The sequence below is a fragment of the Monodelphis domestica genome, chromosome 8, assembly GCF_027887165.1.
Source record: "Monodelphis domestica isolate mMonDom1 chromosome 8, mMonDom1.pri, whole genome shotgun sequence".
Classification (NCBI taxonomy): Eukaryota; Metazoa; Chordata; class Mammalia; order Didelphimorphia; family Didelphidae; genus Monodelphis; species Monodelphis domestica.
In genome coordinates this window covers 178,795,297-178,810,678 of record NC_077234.1, presented here as the reverse complement: position 1 = coordinate 178,810,678, position 15,382 = coordinate 178,795,297, and the positions used below count along the sequence as shown (strand labels likewise).

At 37.8% G+C, this 15,382-nt stretch overlaps 1 protein-coding gene across 1 annotated transcript in view; it reads right to left on the bottom strand.

Annotated features, from left to right (window-relative positions):
• The window catches only part of MYO16 (myosin XVI), a 727,392-nt gene that overhangs the window by 59,971 nt on the left and 652,039 nt on the right, over positions 1-15,382 (bottom strand). Inside the window, exon 32 of the mRNA XM_001375684.5 lies at positions 13,865-15,067. Coding sequence (XP_001375721.4) covers positions 13,865-15,067 — 1,203 coding nt within the window. The remainder of the gene's footprint in view (positions 1-13,864; positions 15,068-15,382) is intronic.

Here is a 15,382-nt window from a genome sequence, read left to right as displayed (position 1 = left end):
CAGTTGAGAGAGTTAGAGGCTTGAGGACAGTGGGAGGTTTGGGGAAGAGAAGAAAATTTGTAACATCTGTTGTGAAGACTGGGCTAGAGAATCAACTAAGAGGGACAAGGATTTGCCTTACTGCAGTGAAGCCTAGCTGCAGAGATAACATCAGTTTCTGGTGGGCCCAGTGAGTAGGTTTGCACTTTCTCAAGCTCTGTTTAGTAGCTTCTAAGAAGGAATAGATCAAGAAGTTGTTGGAATTTGGCAAGGCATGAATGCGTGTAAGACTTTGGATGGAGCAAGGCTGTGAACCTGTCACTGAACTCATTGAGAAAGGAGGGAAGATGTCCTGGAAATCAGTAGATAATGGTCACCAGTGTCTAGATTGGGTATTAAATTTGGGAAAAAAATGAATTTCAAAGGAGAGGTTGATGAACAGATTATGTGAGAGTGTGGATGTTGAAGTGGGAAGCAAAGAATATTCATATTCCTCCAACAGGTCCATGAGTTGGGGAATATCAGAGGAGGTGCAATCAGAGCTGGAAAGAATTCTAGTGGATTCCATATCACCTGGCTCAGCATATAAGAGAGGATGGAGTAAGTATACCTCTATGAGTTTCATATTAGTTAGTGATTTTTAAAAATTTCTGCCAAAGGATATCCCAAGTTTTCTTCCACTATGCTAGCCATTTCACTATTGCTACCATTCTGAATACCCTTTAACAGGGTCTTCACCAGGTAAGCTGGAATCTGGAATCACAAGCAGTGTGGTACAGTGCTAACAACACAAGAATGAGAGTAAGGAAAGCTGGACCTTAGCACTGGCTGTTGCCAGCTAGCTGCTCAACTTTCTATTTCTGACATGAGATGAATGATCCCACCTTCCTTGGCTTAATAGCCTTTACCAGTCATCTTCCTTTGATATAGACACTTTCAAAAACATAAAAATAAATCAAAACAAAACCCAAGAATTTTCTAAGCAAATTCACTCGCCCAAACGAAATTCCATTTCTCTGGCAATTTTCACTGAATATCCCCCATGCCTGGATGTTCTCCCTTCTCATCTCTGCCTTCTGGCTTCCTTGACTTCCTTGAAGTCTTTGCTAAAGTCATCTTCTACAGGAAGTCTTTCCCAGTTCTACTTAATCTTAAGATGCCTATCCTCTGAGACTAGCCTCATCTTGTATATATCTTGTTTGTACATAGTTATTTGCATGGTGTCTTTGACACTGACCCTTTGAGAACTGGAACTTAAAAATCCTTTCTTTTCATCTTCAAAACTTAGCACAGTACCTGAAACATAGAGGGGGCTTAATATATGCTAATTGACTGACTGGCACTAATTGTGGAACTAGCTTCTCTAAACTGGTCCCCAAGGAATGGAAAAAACTCTAGAGGAAGAGTCTACTCCATCCATTGGGTAGGTTCTCTGAAGAAAATATATAGAATATGGAAAAGAATCACATGGGAAGATAAGATTTTTACTGCACCAAAGAGGAATTTACAAATTGATGAGAGAATAGATGCTTTGAAAAATGTAAGTGAACTTGTTCCCAGGTATTTTTAAGAGGTCTGCTTAAGTTGAGATAATAAGATTCATTGGTGTTTCTCTTTAAGAGAGGTAATTTGAGAAATACACACATTTTCTGGTTATTATATCTTACTTTAATAAATGAATGACTTACTTTACACATGGGTCTAGGATCCTGTAAGAGATAATTCTCTTCTCTTACAAATAAGGATTGTTTTGGTCACAATAAATTATGATAATTATCAAAGTAAGGGAAAAAAGAGATACAATCTATATCATGGAGGCCATGCCCATGACTGTGATATCAAGAATCCATCCGATACTAAAGAAGCAACTAAGTGTTTGGCAACTAACTTCAATTCAACAACCATTTCTTAAGCAAATCTTACATGCCAGGCACTGTTCTAAAGGCTAAGGGTCCAAGGACTAACACATCCCTTACCCTCAGGGAACTTACATTCTACCTAAAGTTTACTACATTTTCTGTATGAAAGCCTACCATTCTTCACTGGGCCTTTTCTAGTAATTGCCAGTATACAAGGTTGTCACAAATAAGGAACTTTTCAAAAGGAACTAATAGCTTCCAAGTATGAAAATCAGAGCCAGATTAACAAATGACTAAGAGGACATATTGTACACAGTAGGTGCTCATTTAATGATGACTCATTGACAATAATTTGATAGAAATAAGATAAAACTAGACATTGTGATTATAAGCAACTCTTAGGTAATATGGGTAACTTCCTGGCTTATTTTAGGATTAATCACAAAATAGATCTGAGTCATGCATTAAGGACCTAAGTGCTGTTAGGTAATTAAGAAGTAGGTTTTTCTCCCCAATACTCTTTAGGAAAGAGAGTGCATGGCACAAATCCAACTCATCTTTAGGAAAATATTCTTCACACTATGTCACTTCTGAGCATTTCTTCACAAAAGGAAGAAAACCCCATGATATTGTATTATGTGAGCATAATGAGATGCAGATAGCCAGGAAGGTCTTTATTAACTTGCTTAAGGAGAGAGGCTGAGTGGCTTAGAGGATAAAGCCCTGGATTTCTCTTTTGAAACCCCAGTGGGAGTTTAATTTGCAATCCAGCATAGAGATACACAATACACAATAGCTGCTTGCTTTAACATGTTGATAGTATGAAAAATATTTACTGGTTATGAAGGATAATCCACTTCTGAAAAGGCAGCATTCTTTTCAGGATACCAGGTACAATGCATTCCTCTTCAGCTGATTCATTGGAGAATATCACACTGGTAATGGTCTCTTTGAGCTCATTTCAGAGATGATGAAATACATGAACAAAATCCAAGCCTGGCACTGACTGACAGTCCACAGGCAAATAGAAGGGATGTGCTAAAGCATCTGCCAACAGTAATTCCTAGCAATGGGTTGTTTTCGGTCCGAGATATCAATACTCCACCGGGATCCTCGAAATGTCAGATGAAAGTGAAGAAAACCTCTCGGATGTTAGGCAAAAGCTCTGTGGCAAAGTGACTGAAGGACACGAACAAGAGCTGGACCAACTTGAAAGGGAAAGATGGGCTGCGATTTGTATTGTGAGAGAGAGCATTCCACCTGGCAAGTTCCATCCCTGGTGCACGTAAGCCTCTGGACATCCAGGCACACCGTCGCTTTTGGCCACGGCTACTTTGGTGGCTTCTGGAGGCTCATCCTTGGGGCCACCACTAACGGCCAGCCTGCAGAACTGAGGGGCCAAGGGAGGGCTCCCAAGATGGATGAAGGCGAGCGTGTAGAGCAGGAAGAGACCTTCAAGATCGTCGGGCACATTGCCTTTACTCTTCAGATGAGGAAGTGGAAGCAGATTGTTTGAAAGAGGGGGCCAAACCTACTGAGCAGCAAATCTAGGGCTCTGGCTGCACCCCTACTTGCCTTGATTTAACATCTCTCCATTTCCTCATCTGACGTCTCGCAGGAAGTAGGATGACTCTGTGTCTCCGTCATCATCGGGAGTAGCCCAATCATGTACCACCTGTCTGGGAGCAGAAGCCGAGAGCCCTGCCAAAGGCTCCTGGGACTTTCTCTGTATTACGGGCCAGGAGAGTCAGTGGGTCCTTCTCTGTAATTCAGAGTCTGGGGAAGATATTTTCTGCAACTGTCCCTCACCTCCTTTGGATCAAATTCCAATCCCCTAGGGAATCAGAAGCAGAATGGCAAAATACTGATGTGTTGCTGAATAAAATGAAATACGTTTGTAGCACTGAGCTTCGTCCTTCCTGGGTGAGGGGGCACACAAGGAAGCTCAAGTGGGCAATAGAAAGGCATGATGGAAGTGAGCTGGAGCCTCAGTTTTGTCACCTATAAAACGAAGAGGTTAGACTAAATGACATGGAAGGTCTCTTCTCATGAAGCTGTAGAAAGAGAACTTACTGGTTTTGTAGTCAGAGGACACGAGTTCAGATCCTGCCTCTGAGGCTTACTGCTTTTGTGACCTTGAACAAGTTATGTCTTGCATCTCTATTTCCTCATCTTTAAATGAGGAGCTTAGATTAGTCAGCCTTTAAGGCCCCTTCGAGTTCTCTATTTATGATCTTACAAACTAGAAAGGCACATAGAATGGGGAGGCAGGAGAGTAGCAAAGAAAAACTTGATTTAATACACAATTTGGTTTAGGTTAGTGCTGTGTGTTGGGAATACACCTTCCCAGAACAGAAAAAGAAGAGATGTTTTATCTGACCTCCTTTAACGTCTTGGTGCTAAGCTTGTATTTGGCTTCTTGCTTCCTTTTTGCAACGATCTTGGCTCTCATAGTTTTCTGCATTAGGTTTCTGCAGAGGAAAATGTCATTGCATATTCCTAGGAACTGACACTGAATTTCCATGAGGAGAGGAGGATAGAGGCATTGGGCAGAATTACAGAGCCAGCTTTGCCACAGCATAATAATTATTATAGCGGTATAAGGGATTTTGAGTTGAAAGATGAATGTGGGGATCATTTAATCTCTCCTTTTCATTCTAAAGATGAGGAAATTTAATTCCAAAGAAATCACCTTTGCAGGTTCCCAAAGGCCTTCAGTAGCAGAACCAGAATTTGAACTCACAGCCCCAGACTTCACACCCACTCCTCTTTCTCTTATTTTATACAACCTCTCTTCATCTGACATTCGGAGAGAGCTTTAGCTTACAAGTGCTTTCACAGTTGTTTCATTAGATCATCACAGCTCTATAGACGAGGCAGATATCATCAACCCTGTTTAACGATGAGGAGAGACACCGGAGTGTTTAAGAGTCTTTGGTCATGGGGGAAAAAAGGGCAAGATTGCGCAGATTTCTTACTACTTTATTGTTGTTGTAAGGGGAGAATAACTCCGATGGGGGCTCCTAGGAAGTGAATTGTAGCCTCCTGTCTCGTGGGCTGGGAAATCAGGCCCAGGGCATGCCTTAGCAATGCCTAGCTGTCCACAGAAGGAAGATGCTTTAGATAACAAGGAATGAAGGTCTTCTCCGCAGTGTATCAGGGAAAATAATTTGGGGGTGTTCTGTGTCCTTCAGAGAAGCAGTTTAGATGAAGGCCGGGTTAGTGCTTAATAAACCCCGAGTTAGCTTTCTTCTTACCCACACAGGGTCACCTTGGGGAAGTCTCCGGACCTCTCAGGACTTCAGTTTCCTAATCTTCAGGATGGGGATGGAAAGCAGAAGTTTGCTCTGGATGGCTCTAAGGTCTCCGGTCCTGGGACCCCACATGACTAGATTACCTAAATAACGATCCAGTTTCTATTGGATGGAGTCAGCAAACCTCCAGCCTGGAAGTGCTAACCACTGGCAGTCTCATCAACAGCTACAGACCACAGTTACACTTCTGGGGAAATAGAGGAGGGCCTGGATTTTTCTCTAATGGGACTCCTGCCACCAAAGCAGATCAGTGACCCTCTTATAATCTGTAGACTTGCCAGCTGATTGCAGTCTCCATGAAGAGAGGTGGAGCGTGATCTCAGTCCTCTCTGCTTCCAGGCCAGCTCTCCCGTCACCTCGTACAGGCTAGGGAAGCTGTTTCATGAGTGGCTGTGGAATTGCTGCAGAGAGGCCAAGAACTTAAAATTATTTTCCCGCCTATGTCAGGGTTCAGGTTCATGGGCAGGGTAAGGGAAGAAAGCTTTCCATCTCCGATGCCTGCTGAATAAATGAGGTGCTTCCTTCTCGAGGGATATTAATCTAGCATTCCCCACAGGACTGTTGGGGAAAATGAGAAAAAATCAGCAGTGTCTTCAGCAGAGTGCCAGCATGCAGAGGAAGCCTTCCTTTTTTTTCAGAGACTGGCTGTTATGTTAGTGATAGATGCTAACGGTACTGGATCAATGAGAAGAATCACACATCCGTAAACTGCTGTTTTGTTCATTCTTTTTAGGATTTTCAGGCAACTTCATGACACAAGTCACCGAAAATTAACCACTATATAAACAAAGAATTTTTGAGAAGGGAGGAGAAGAGGAAGTGTTTTCAATTGGGGGGGGGGGCATTGCCAAGATGCCATGGGTTGCTTTATTATAGGACTTGGAGATTTGCATAGGGTGGGTCAATGTCCCAGCCTGCAATCTCAGTAGAGTGCATCAGATATTAAATTGGGGAAGGAGAAGCGTGAGGGAGGGACTTGTAAAAATCTGTTACCAGAATAAGGAAAAGAAAATAGCGACTTCCAGAAACTGTCCTTGAACACATCACGAATTCATGTTTGTATTTCATGGATCTATGGAAATCCGCTCCTCGTCACTAAACAATTTCTAGGTAACAGCATTTAATTTGGTGCAGAAGCTTCTAACCTCATAAAATATTGATTTAAAATGCTATTGTGCATCTTTTTGAACTTTGATCTTTCGTACTTAGTTCTGTTTTGATGAAATATTTAGAAGTCCACACATTTTCCACGTGAAAAGTAAATTTAGAGTGGTTATGAGGAATGGCAGAATGGGTTGATTGCACTAGCTTGCACCCCCTAGAGACATTTGCTGGATACTATATCTAGGATCATGCATAGTGCAATGTTATTTTGTTGGAGACCTATCTCCTGAGAAGTATTTTATTTGAATTATGAAAAATATTCTATGGCTGTCAGAGGCAAGTTGTTTCTGTGTTTCATTGCAATCTACTGTCTTTAAAGATTTAAATGGATTACCCAAGCATTGAGAACAAAATTTCCTAAAGAAAGATTTTTTTTTTTTTTTGGTGAGTCAGGGTGCTGGCAGTGGCATGGGGAAGAGGAGAGATTTTTTGTTTCTCAAGGATCCTCTTATGCTATTCATACAAAAAACAAATATGTCATGTTATTTAAATGATAAGTTGTTTCCTAAGATGATTAGGGAAAAGGTAAAAGAAGCTATATGTTCTAAAATATTTATAGCATCATTCTTTGTGGTGACAAAGAATGGAAATTGAGGGGAGGCTAAACAAGTTGTGGCATATGATTTTGATAGAATACTACTGTGCCATAAGAAATGATGATCAAGTTAATTAAGAAAAAACACAAAAAGACCTACATGAAATTATGAAGAGTGAAAGAGCAGAAAAAAGAGAACATTATATACAGCATCATAAATATTGTTTAAAGAATAACTTGTATGTGACCACCTCTAGAGAAAGAACTGATAATAGAACCATGCAAGACATAGTTATATATATATATATATATATATATATATATATATATATATATATATATATATATACAGACATATTTTTTTTCCCACATGATGCCTTCTCCAGTGTGAGAAGGGGAGAAAAGTGAGGAGATACCTGGGAATTTAAATTTAACATCAAATAAATAGATAAATGTTAAAATAAAAAAGGAAAAATATGTTATGCTTTGAGTCTGCAACTCCCAGAGGATAAAATACTGAGAAGTCACAATTTTGAAAAGAAACATGGACCCATTTGGTATCAAAAGACTTGTGTTTGAGTCATGGTTGTCATTACTAAGCTGGGTGACATGAGACCTGTCACTGCATCTCTCTGGGCTTCAATTTTATCAGTTGTAAATAACATAATGAGCTTGATGATCTATAAGATCCTTGAAAGATGTATCATTCTGTGACTCTGAGATGCATTTTAAATGATAATAAAACTTAGTTCTTTGAAAAATATTTTAAATATTTCTAACTCATTATTTATAATAATTTGGATATGATATGTGGGATATTTATTAAATAAAAATGCCTTCAATACTGGATCCAATAGACAATTCTTGAATGTCAAAATATTATTTTATTTATCTTAAAGAACTTTTAGCATATTTTAAAATGTTCAACAAACCTATATTAAATAGTTGCTGTATTCAGAGCACTATTAGAGATTATAGTTATCATAAATTTACCTTATTTTAATTATTGTTACTTATTCATAAATTGTCATTTAAAATTTATAGTATTTGAAAATAGTAAAATTGAATTTCTTTAAAAGTATTTCGCCATCCATATCTTTTGTAGATTCACACCTAATTTCCCCAACTGATTTTTTCTTAAACAAATTATTATCTCTGCTTATAATTTAGATGGTGTTGAATCCTGCTTTTGCTAGCAAATTTTTCATCTTTCAAAAGAGTTCAGCCAGGTACCAAAATGCCAATTAGTACAATGAGGCACCCTAGTGGCTTCAAAGAGTTAATACATCTCTCTATTAACCAAAAAGAATCATATCCAATGTTAGAAATAAAGAAATCAAGAATAATTTGAAAAGGGGTGTTAAAATTTTTTCAGCACTATATAATTAAATATTTTGAATATTAATGGGATAATGGCATGTGAAAAAGGTATAGAAATTAAGCATTCAGTCATGCTCAGTTTTTAAAAAGTAATTTATCAAGTAACTATTGTATTGGTAGGAATACAGGCAGTACTTTTCCATACAAATCTAGATTGTTTAAAACCTGAGCATAGCCTATAATCATGCTCTTAGTAAAAGGATGATAATTATAATGAGGACAAAGAGAACAGTAATGATAAAATTAATAAAACATTTCTATTTGAATGGAAAGGAACATAAAATGCTTTCATAATAAACATTTTATATAGCTATCTTGTATATTTTTCTCTACAAACACATTTATACATGTTCCCCAACCCTCTCTACCCATATTCTTTTATTCTGTCTTTATCTTTTCCTTCAAAAAATCTGATTTTAGGGGTATGGCATATTTGGTAATGACCTATATTAATGCCTGTATAATCCCTCCCTACATTTTACAATATTTTTACAAGACTTAAAGTATATATTGGCATATGTGAGTTTGGGGAGCACAACTGTCTCTGCGTAAATCATATGGCCCCTCTGCTTTTTTTTTCAAGTTATCAAGTGTTTCTTTTACATGTACCAATCCCAAAGGATACCAAACCTCTAATACAATGAGTCTACCTCTACCATCAATGAAGAACCCTTCCCCCATCACAGCTCCCTAATCTGCATATAGAAATACTGTTTCGCATATGCCCACTACAATTAGAGAATTTGGAAAACCATGTAAGCCTCCAATTGCACACATTAAATCTGATGAAAGCATTTTTTGAAAAATGAATGAACGGCTTTGAACAAAATTCTATTTTTCATTCACTTGTGTTTTCTATTTAGAAACCCATATAATATTGAGATTTGTCTCTGAAAGAATTACATAGAAAATGATAGCTTCTTTAATATAACCTTTATAATTTGTTCAAATTTAGAAAAACATGCACATTTATGTATATATGTTTACATTGTGTATATATGTATATATATATTTCAAGATATATATGTATTTAGAGAGAGAGACATATTGAAAAATAATGGCTATTCTAGGTTGAATTTGGGTAACTTAAGTCTGACTTGCATAAACCCTGAGTACAGACTAGAATAGCTGTTATTTTTCAGAATGACTCTCTCTCTCTCTCTTTCTCTCTCTCTCTCTCTCTCTCTCTCTCTCTCTCTCTCTCTCTCTCTCTCTAATGTATATATGTATGGATGTATATGTGTGTACATATATCCTTTTAAAGAGATTTTATTTTAGGAATTCAATTTCTTTGTAGGCGCAGCATATTTTTGGACTAATATGATTTTATATTTCAATTGGGAATTCTTGCAATTTTAAATTAATGATTCACAACAGGTTAAGAGTTTTATTTGCTCAAGGTCACTAATATAAAGGGACTGAGGGTGATATTCTGTAGATTACTGCAAAATCTACCAAATGATCTTCCCATATCATAACCATGCAAGAAATCGATTTTTTTTCAAAAGGATTTGAATGGTGGGTGGAAAGGATGAATTAGTCACTGACTAAAATTTTATATAAGACAGAACCTTAAGGTAAAAAATTAAAATATAAAAAAGATAAATAGAAGATTTAAATCCAAATAATATTGTTAATTATTTGTAGCAACTATTTTGTTCTTTCAGAAGACATGTAATTGCTAACTTTACAACTTTTAGAAGAATAATGATCATATAAGGAGGTCTCAGAGTCATAACTAAAATTTTTGGAAATGAGTCAAGCAGTACAAATAGTACCCAAGTCAATGAGCATACAAAAACACCATAGCAATTTGGAGGACATAGATTCTGGAATGCTACAAGGCTGCTCGGTCCACTCCTCCCCATGATGCATAAGAAAATGGTCCATCTTTCTTTTTTAATTAATTGTTCCTCACAACTAGGTGCTACAGTAGTTTCTTTTTTATTATTAAATTATTTTTTTCAATTAACAAGCTTTATTTTTTTTTGCTTTTTACCCAAACCATTAAAAGGAAGGAAGGGAGGGAGGGAGAGATGAAGAGGAAGGAAGGATGGAAGGAAGGAAGAGGAATGAATGAAAAAAGGAAGTGAGGGAAAGAGGGAGGAAGGAAGGAAAGAAGGGAGGGAAGGATAGAAGGAAGGATGGAAGGAAGAAAAAGAAACAAAGAAAGAAAGAAAAAATCTTTTATCATATTAAAGCCCAGTAAAACAAATTGTTTGGCATATAAGAATTCGGTTTACTGTATGTGATGATAGAATTGTAACATAGCAAACAGAATGATACTTTTGGAGAGTGGCTTTAATGAAGGCCTGATGCCAATTCTGCCCTGCCCACAATTCTCTAAATTTCCCCACTTTTCAGCAAATCCCAGTCTCTCTCTGTCTGCCTGTCTTTTTATATGTGTACATTATATGTATGTGTATATATATAAACATATATTTAATATGTCTGAGAGGTTTATTAATTAATTCTGTCTTAAAGATTTTCTCTTCCTACACCTAATATTTAACTCCTTTTTCAGGTTACACAAGGAAAAACCAGACCCTCCAATAACCTGTGTTATTTTAGGAGAACACTGCTTGAGAATACATATATATTCCCCATATCACAGACAATCACTAAGTACACAAGTCTCCAGTGGGTAGTTGGAAAACAGAAATCTGTTAGATGAGGATGAGCTTGTTTCATGTTCCTCAATTAGAGATGGGGAAGTTGCCAATTCATGTCTTCATGAGAAAGTCATAAGGAAGCTCAAAGCAATCTTTTCAATTAAACAATGTCTCATAAAAAAGCCCACAAAAGGGAAATATATGTCTTATAATTTCACAGTCAAGATAACAATATTGTACTTGAGATTCTAATATGTGTTACTGAATGCTGGCTAATGTTACAGTGGGGAAAAACAATTAGCAAACTCATGCATCATCCTTACTTTTATACCTTAAAGCTTTATTAAGAGTATTGGCTTTAGAGTTTATGCCATGAGGTTGCCTTATGACACCGTCTTCCTTTTATTTTCCCAATTAAACCTTCTTGGATAGAGCCAATAAGATATTATCAACTTTTGGGACCTAGGCAAAGACTATTCAACTGAGTTTTGTATATACTTAAGTTGTAAAGAATAATTTTCAGTTAATATTAGCTTAAGGTCTACATCTCTGATATTCCAATGTGATATTTGTGACATTCAATCTCTTTTTATTAATGGTTATTGAGAAAGAAACTAAGCAAAGACCAAGATCTCATACTATATCTAAGACAAGTTCATCAGTTTTACATAAAGAGTAGAATAATAAAATATTTGAAGGAAAGGAAGTATTTTTAGTTATAGATAGAGGAACAGTTCATAATCAAATGAGAGAGGATGAAATGGGTCATTTCTGACTATATAAAATTAAGAAATTTTACATAAACAAAACTAATAAAGCTAAAATTAGAGAAGTAGATATATGAGAAGAAAATCTGTGCTTCAAGTTTTGATGATAAAGGCATGATTTCTAGGAAATATAGAAAACTGACTGAAATGTATAAGAACAAAAAACATTCTCCAATGTATAAATGGTCAAAGAACACAGACAGACAGTTTTATAAAGAAGAAATTCAAACTTTCAAGAATCATATAAAATGCTCTAATTCACTAATAATTAGAGATGTACAGATTAAAGTAACTGTTTTTCCTTATACCCATCTAACATCCAAAGATTATTAAAAAAGGAAAACAGCAAATGTTGGGAGGGCAGTAGAAAAATAGGCACATTAATGGTGTAGCTGTGACTTGGAGCAGCCATTCTGGATGGCAATATGGAGCTATGCCTCAAAAGTCACTAAATTGTGTAATCTTTGATCCCAAAGTCTATACTCCAACTTGATCAAAGAAAGAGGAAAATTATTCCAATGGGTAAAAATAAACATTTATTAAATTGAATTGTGAGGAAGATATGTTCCTATTTATCATTTGCCTCTAAAGAAATATTGGTAGAAGTAATGACATTATGGATAAAGAAATGATCATAGTTCTCTCTGGTGAGGTGATAGAAAAGCTTTTCCTTTGACTCATCCTTCCATCAGATCACCCATAATGCATTCAGAGGATCAGGGGGAGAAAACATGATAGGCAATGCTTTGTCCAGTCTTCTTCCTAATATCCCACTCCACATTCTCCCTGCTCACTGAATCTTCTCCTTTCTCATTGTGTACCTTTATGGGAGGAAGCTTAGAAGTGCCATGTCATTCAAGCCCCTCCTGTCAATTCTCCCCTTCTGCTGAGTTGTAGACAACGCTGTTCATACTACTTGACTAAACAGAAAGGTAGCAACTTTAATCCTCATGCAAAGATGAAAGACCTCGTGGCCTCAGCATCTGTACAATCCCTGGAAAACTTCCTCTTGCTTGGCTTTACCAGATTTCTACAGCTACAATCTCTAGACTCCCAAGTGATATATTTTAAGGATCCTGGATCTTGATATCTGCTCCCCCCAGAGCACACTCGAGAACTTCTGGGCTTTCCCATCTATAATTCAGTTTTTTAAAAAATGTATATATACTGTCTCTTACAATTAGAATATAAGCTGTGGGAGAGCAGGGCCTCAGTCTTGCCTTTCTGTTTATTTCCCTAGTGCTTAGCATAATGCTTTGCAAATAGTAAGTACATAATACATATATTTTAAACCATTGTCTATCCATTCAGCTAAAACAAGTTGAAATCCAATAGGGAAAAATTCCAGGTGATTCATGATGATGATGATGATAACAATGATGATGATGATGATGATGATGATGAAAATTCACATTTATATAGCACTTTGAAGCTTTCTTCACAACTTGGCGAGGTAAGTAATGCAAGTGTCATCACATTTTATAGATGAGGAAATTGAAGTCCATAAAGGTGAAGTAACTTGTGCATAATCACCATGCAGCATGGTGAAAGCAGAAAGTAAACTGCTAAAGAGCTTTAAAAGACAAAGCATGGTTCATGAGGGCTGTAGTTCTATGTCCACAAGTTAATGTGACTCAGTAGTGGAACACAATCACTTTGACGACGAATTGCTATAATACAGGCAGTATTAATACGGAAAAACTGAACACTAGACAAAAATGTTTCTACTATATTCAATATTTTCCCCAGATTCTTATTTAGTGTACAGCATACAATTTTATTCTAATACTTTAAAATTTTCCCCTCTTTGAATTTCTCTATCTGAAAAGTAGAAATCCTAATGTTAGCTAATTTCCTATTTTGGCAATGTCTGCTTTCAAAACTTAAAATCTTTTTAGAAGAAATAATAAAAATAGTAATAATAATAATGCTAGCTAGCACTTATATAGAGCACTCTAAACTTCATAAAGCACTTTCTAAGTATCATCTCATTTTTTCCTCACAATAACCCTGAGAGGTAGATACTTTTATTTTATTTTGTTAATTATTTTTCAGTGGAAGAACTTGAGCTAGAGAGAGACTAAGTGACTTGCCCAGAATCACATAGCTAGTCAGTGTTGGAGCCTGAATTTGAACTCGTGTTTTCCTGACTCTGGGTCCGGTGCTTGTACTGTACCATTGAGCACAATTATTCTACTGTAGTTTTTGTTTTTTTTAAATAGGAGCAAAGGGGAAATGGTTCCCAGCTTCTTACCTTCGGGTTCCCTTATTTTCCTTCCTGCTGCAGACTTCCGAAGCACACTCCGTCCAGAGTTGAACAGACTGGTTAACTCATCAAGAGGACTAGTGAGTAGTCTGGAGTTGGGAGGGCTGTATGGTAGAGGAGAAGATGAACTGGAATTGGGTTTCCTGTGCTCAGCTTTTGCCACTTTCCCAGGGGAATAGGGCAGCTGAGGAAAAGAGCTGGTGGTTACTGCACCGTGAGTAGAATTTGGTTTCTGAGGTACTTTGGACAACTCCGAATTCGGTACTGCTTTCCCAGTGGTAGCCAGAAAGGGAGCGTGAGTTTCTGGGGGGAAAGTAAAATGTGTGGAAGCTCTAAAAGCAGCGGGGGGAGGCACTGGAGGAGGTGGGAGGGGAGGAGGAGGTGGAGTGGAAGGAGGAGAAATTTTGCTGGACACATTAAATATTGTTAGGCCCGGGGATGCCGGTCTGTCGCTGTCACCTTTCTGATTTTTGGAGTACTGTGGAGACAAGGGGCTGGACCCATCTGACTGCACAGGATATTTCAGATTGGTTTCTAGGACAGGAAGCTTTTTGACCTCCAGGGGTGTTAAGGGTGACTCATCGGAGGCTGGAGAGCATGTCACTGGGGTTGGAGGAAACACCAGAAGCGGAGGCCTATGAGGAAGCAGATTTGGGAAAGGTGGTGGAATGTCACAAGTATCTCGGAAGGTCCCTACGGTTTGGCTGCTCATGTCCCCATCTTCACCAGCTAGAGGTTTTCGACAGTCAAAAAACAGCGGTGGGGATCCGGTCACCAGGGGAACCATTCCCAAACCACTGTGGCTGCTTTCCTCTGGCAAAAAGTATTTCATTTCTTCATAAACAGACTCTCCTTGATCTGGGCTGTCTGTCTCAATGGAACTATTCTTTATGACGTTCCCTACCATTTCGATGTAGACTGGCTCAGTCTCGTCCTCTTCCTCTTGGGACATATACAAATTGAGGATTCCCTGATGGGGCCCATCTGCAGAAGCAGCTCTCTGCATCAGCATCACGTCCTGTGGACCTACTTTAGTGACAGCACTTAAGTACTTTGCTTCTCCGGGCTTTTGTGCGGATATCTCCTCGTAGGAGCCGCTAAGCTTTGTGTTGGGGCTTCTCTTGGGCTTTCGGGGAGGAATCTTTTTCATGGTGCTGTAGTCATCACTGTGTGGCCTCGGTCGGGTCAACACTGCAAGAGGAACAGAGAGCAATAGAGTTAAAATTCCACAAAGAAGGGACAGCTTGCACTGTGTGTGGATGGAACTCTTCACAGATCTTACTGATTTAAATTCCGATATGTTCCAAACCATATTTCTGTTCTACATTTCAGTTCAATCCCTTTGGTTCCTAAGCAAAACTCGCACGTTATTCTGTGCAAAAGGAGAAGATCGATATTCTCAACATCAAGGCCAATATCACTTAATTGTTAGAGTAGATAAGATTAACAGCTTATCCATGAGAAAGTTGCATAATGCAATATTTGTGTTTGAGGACGAATGACTGT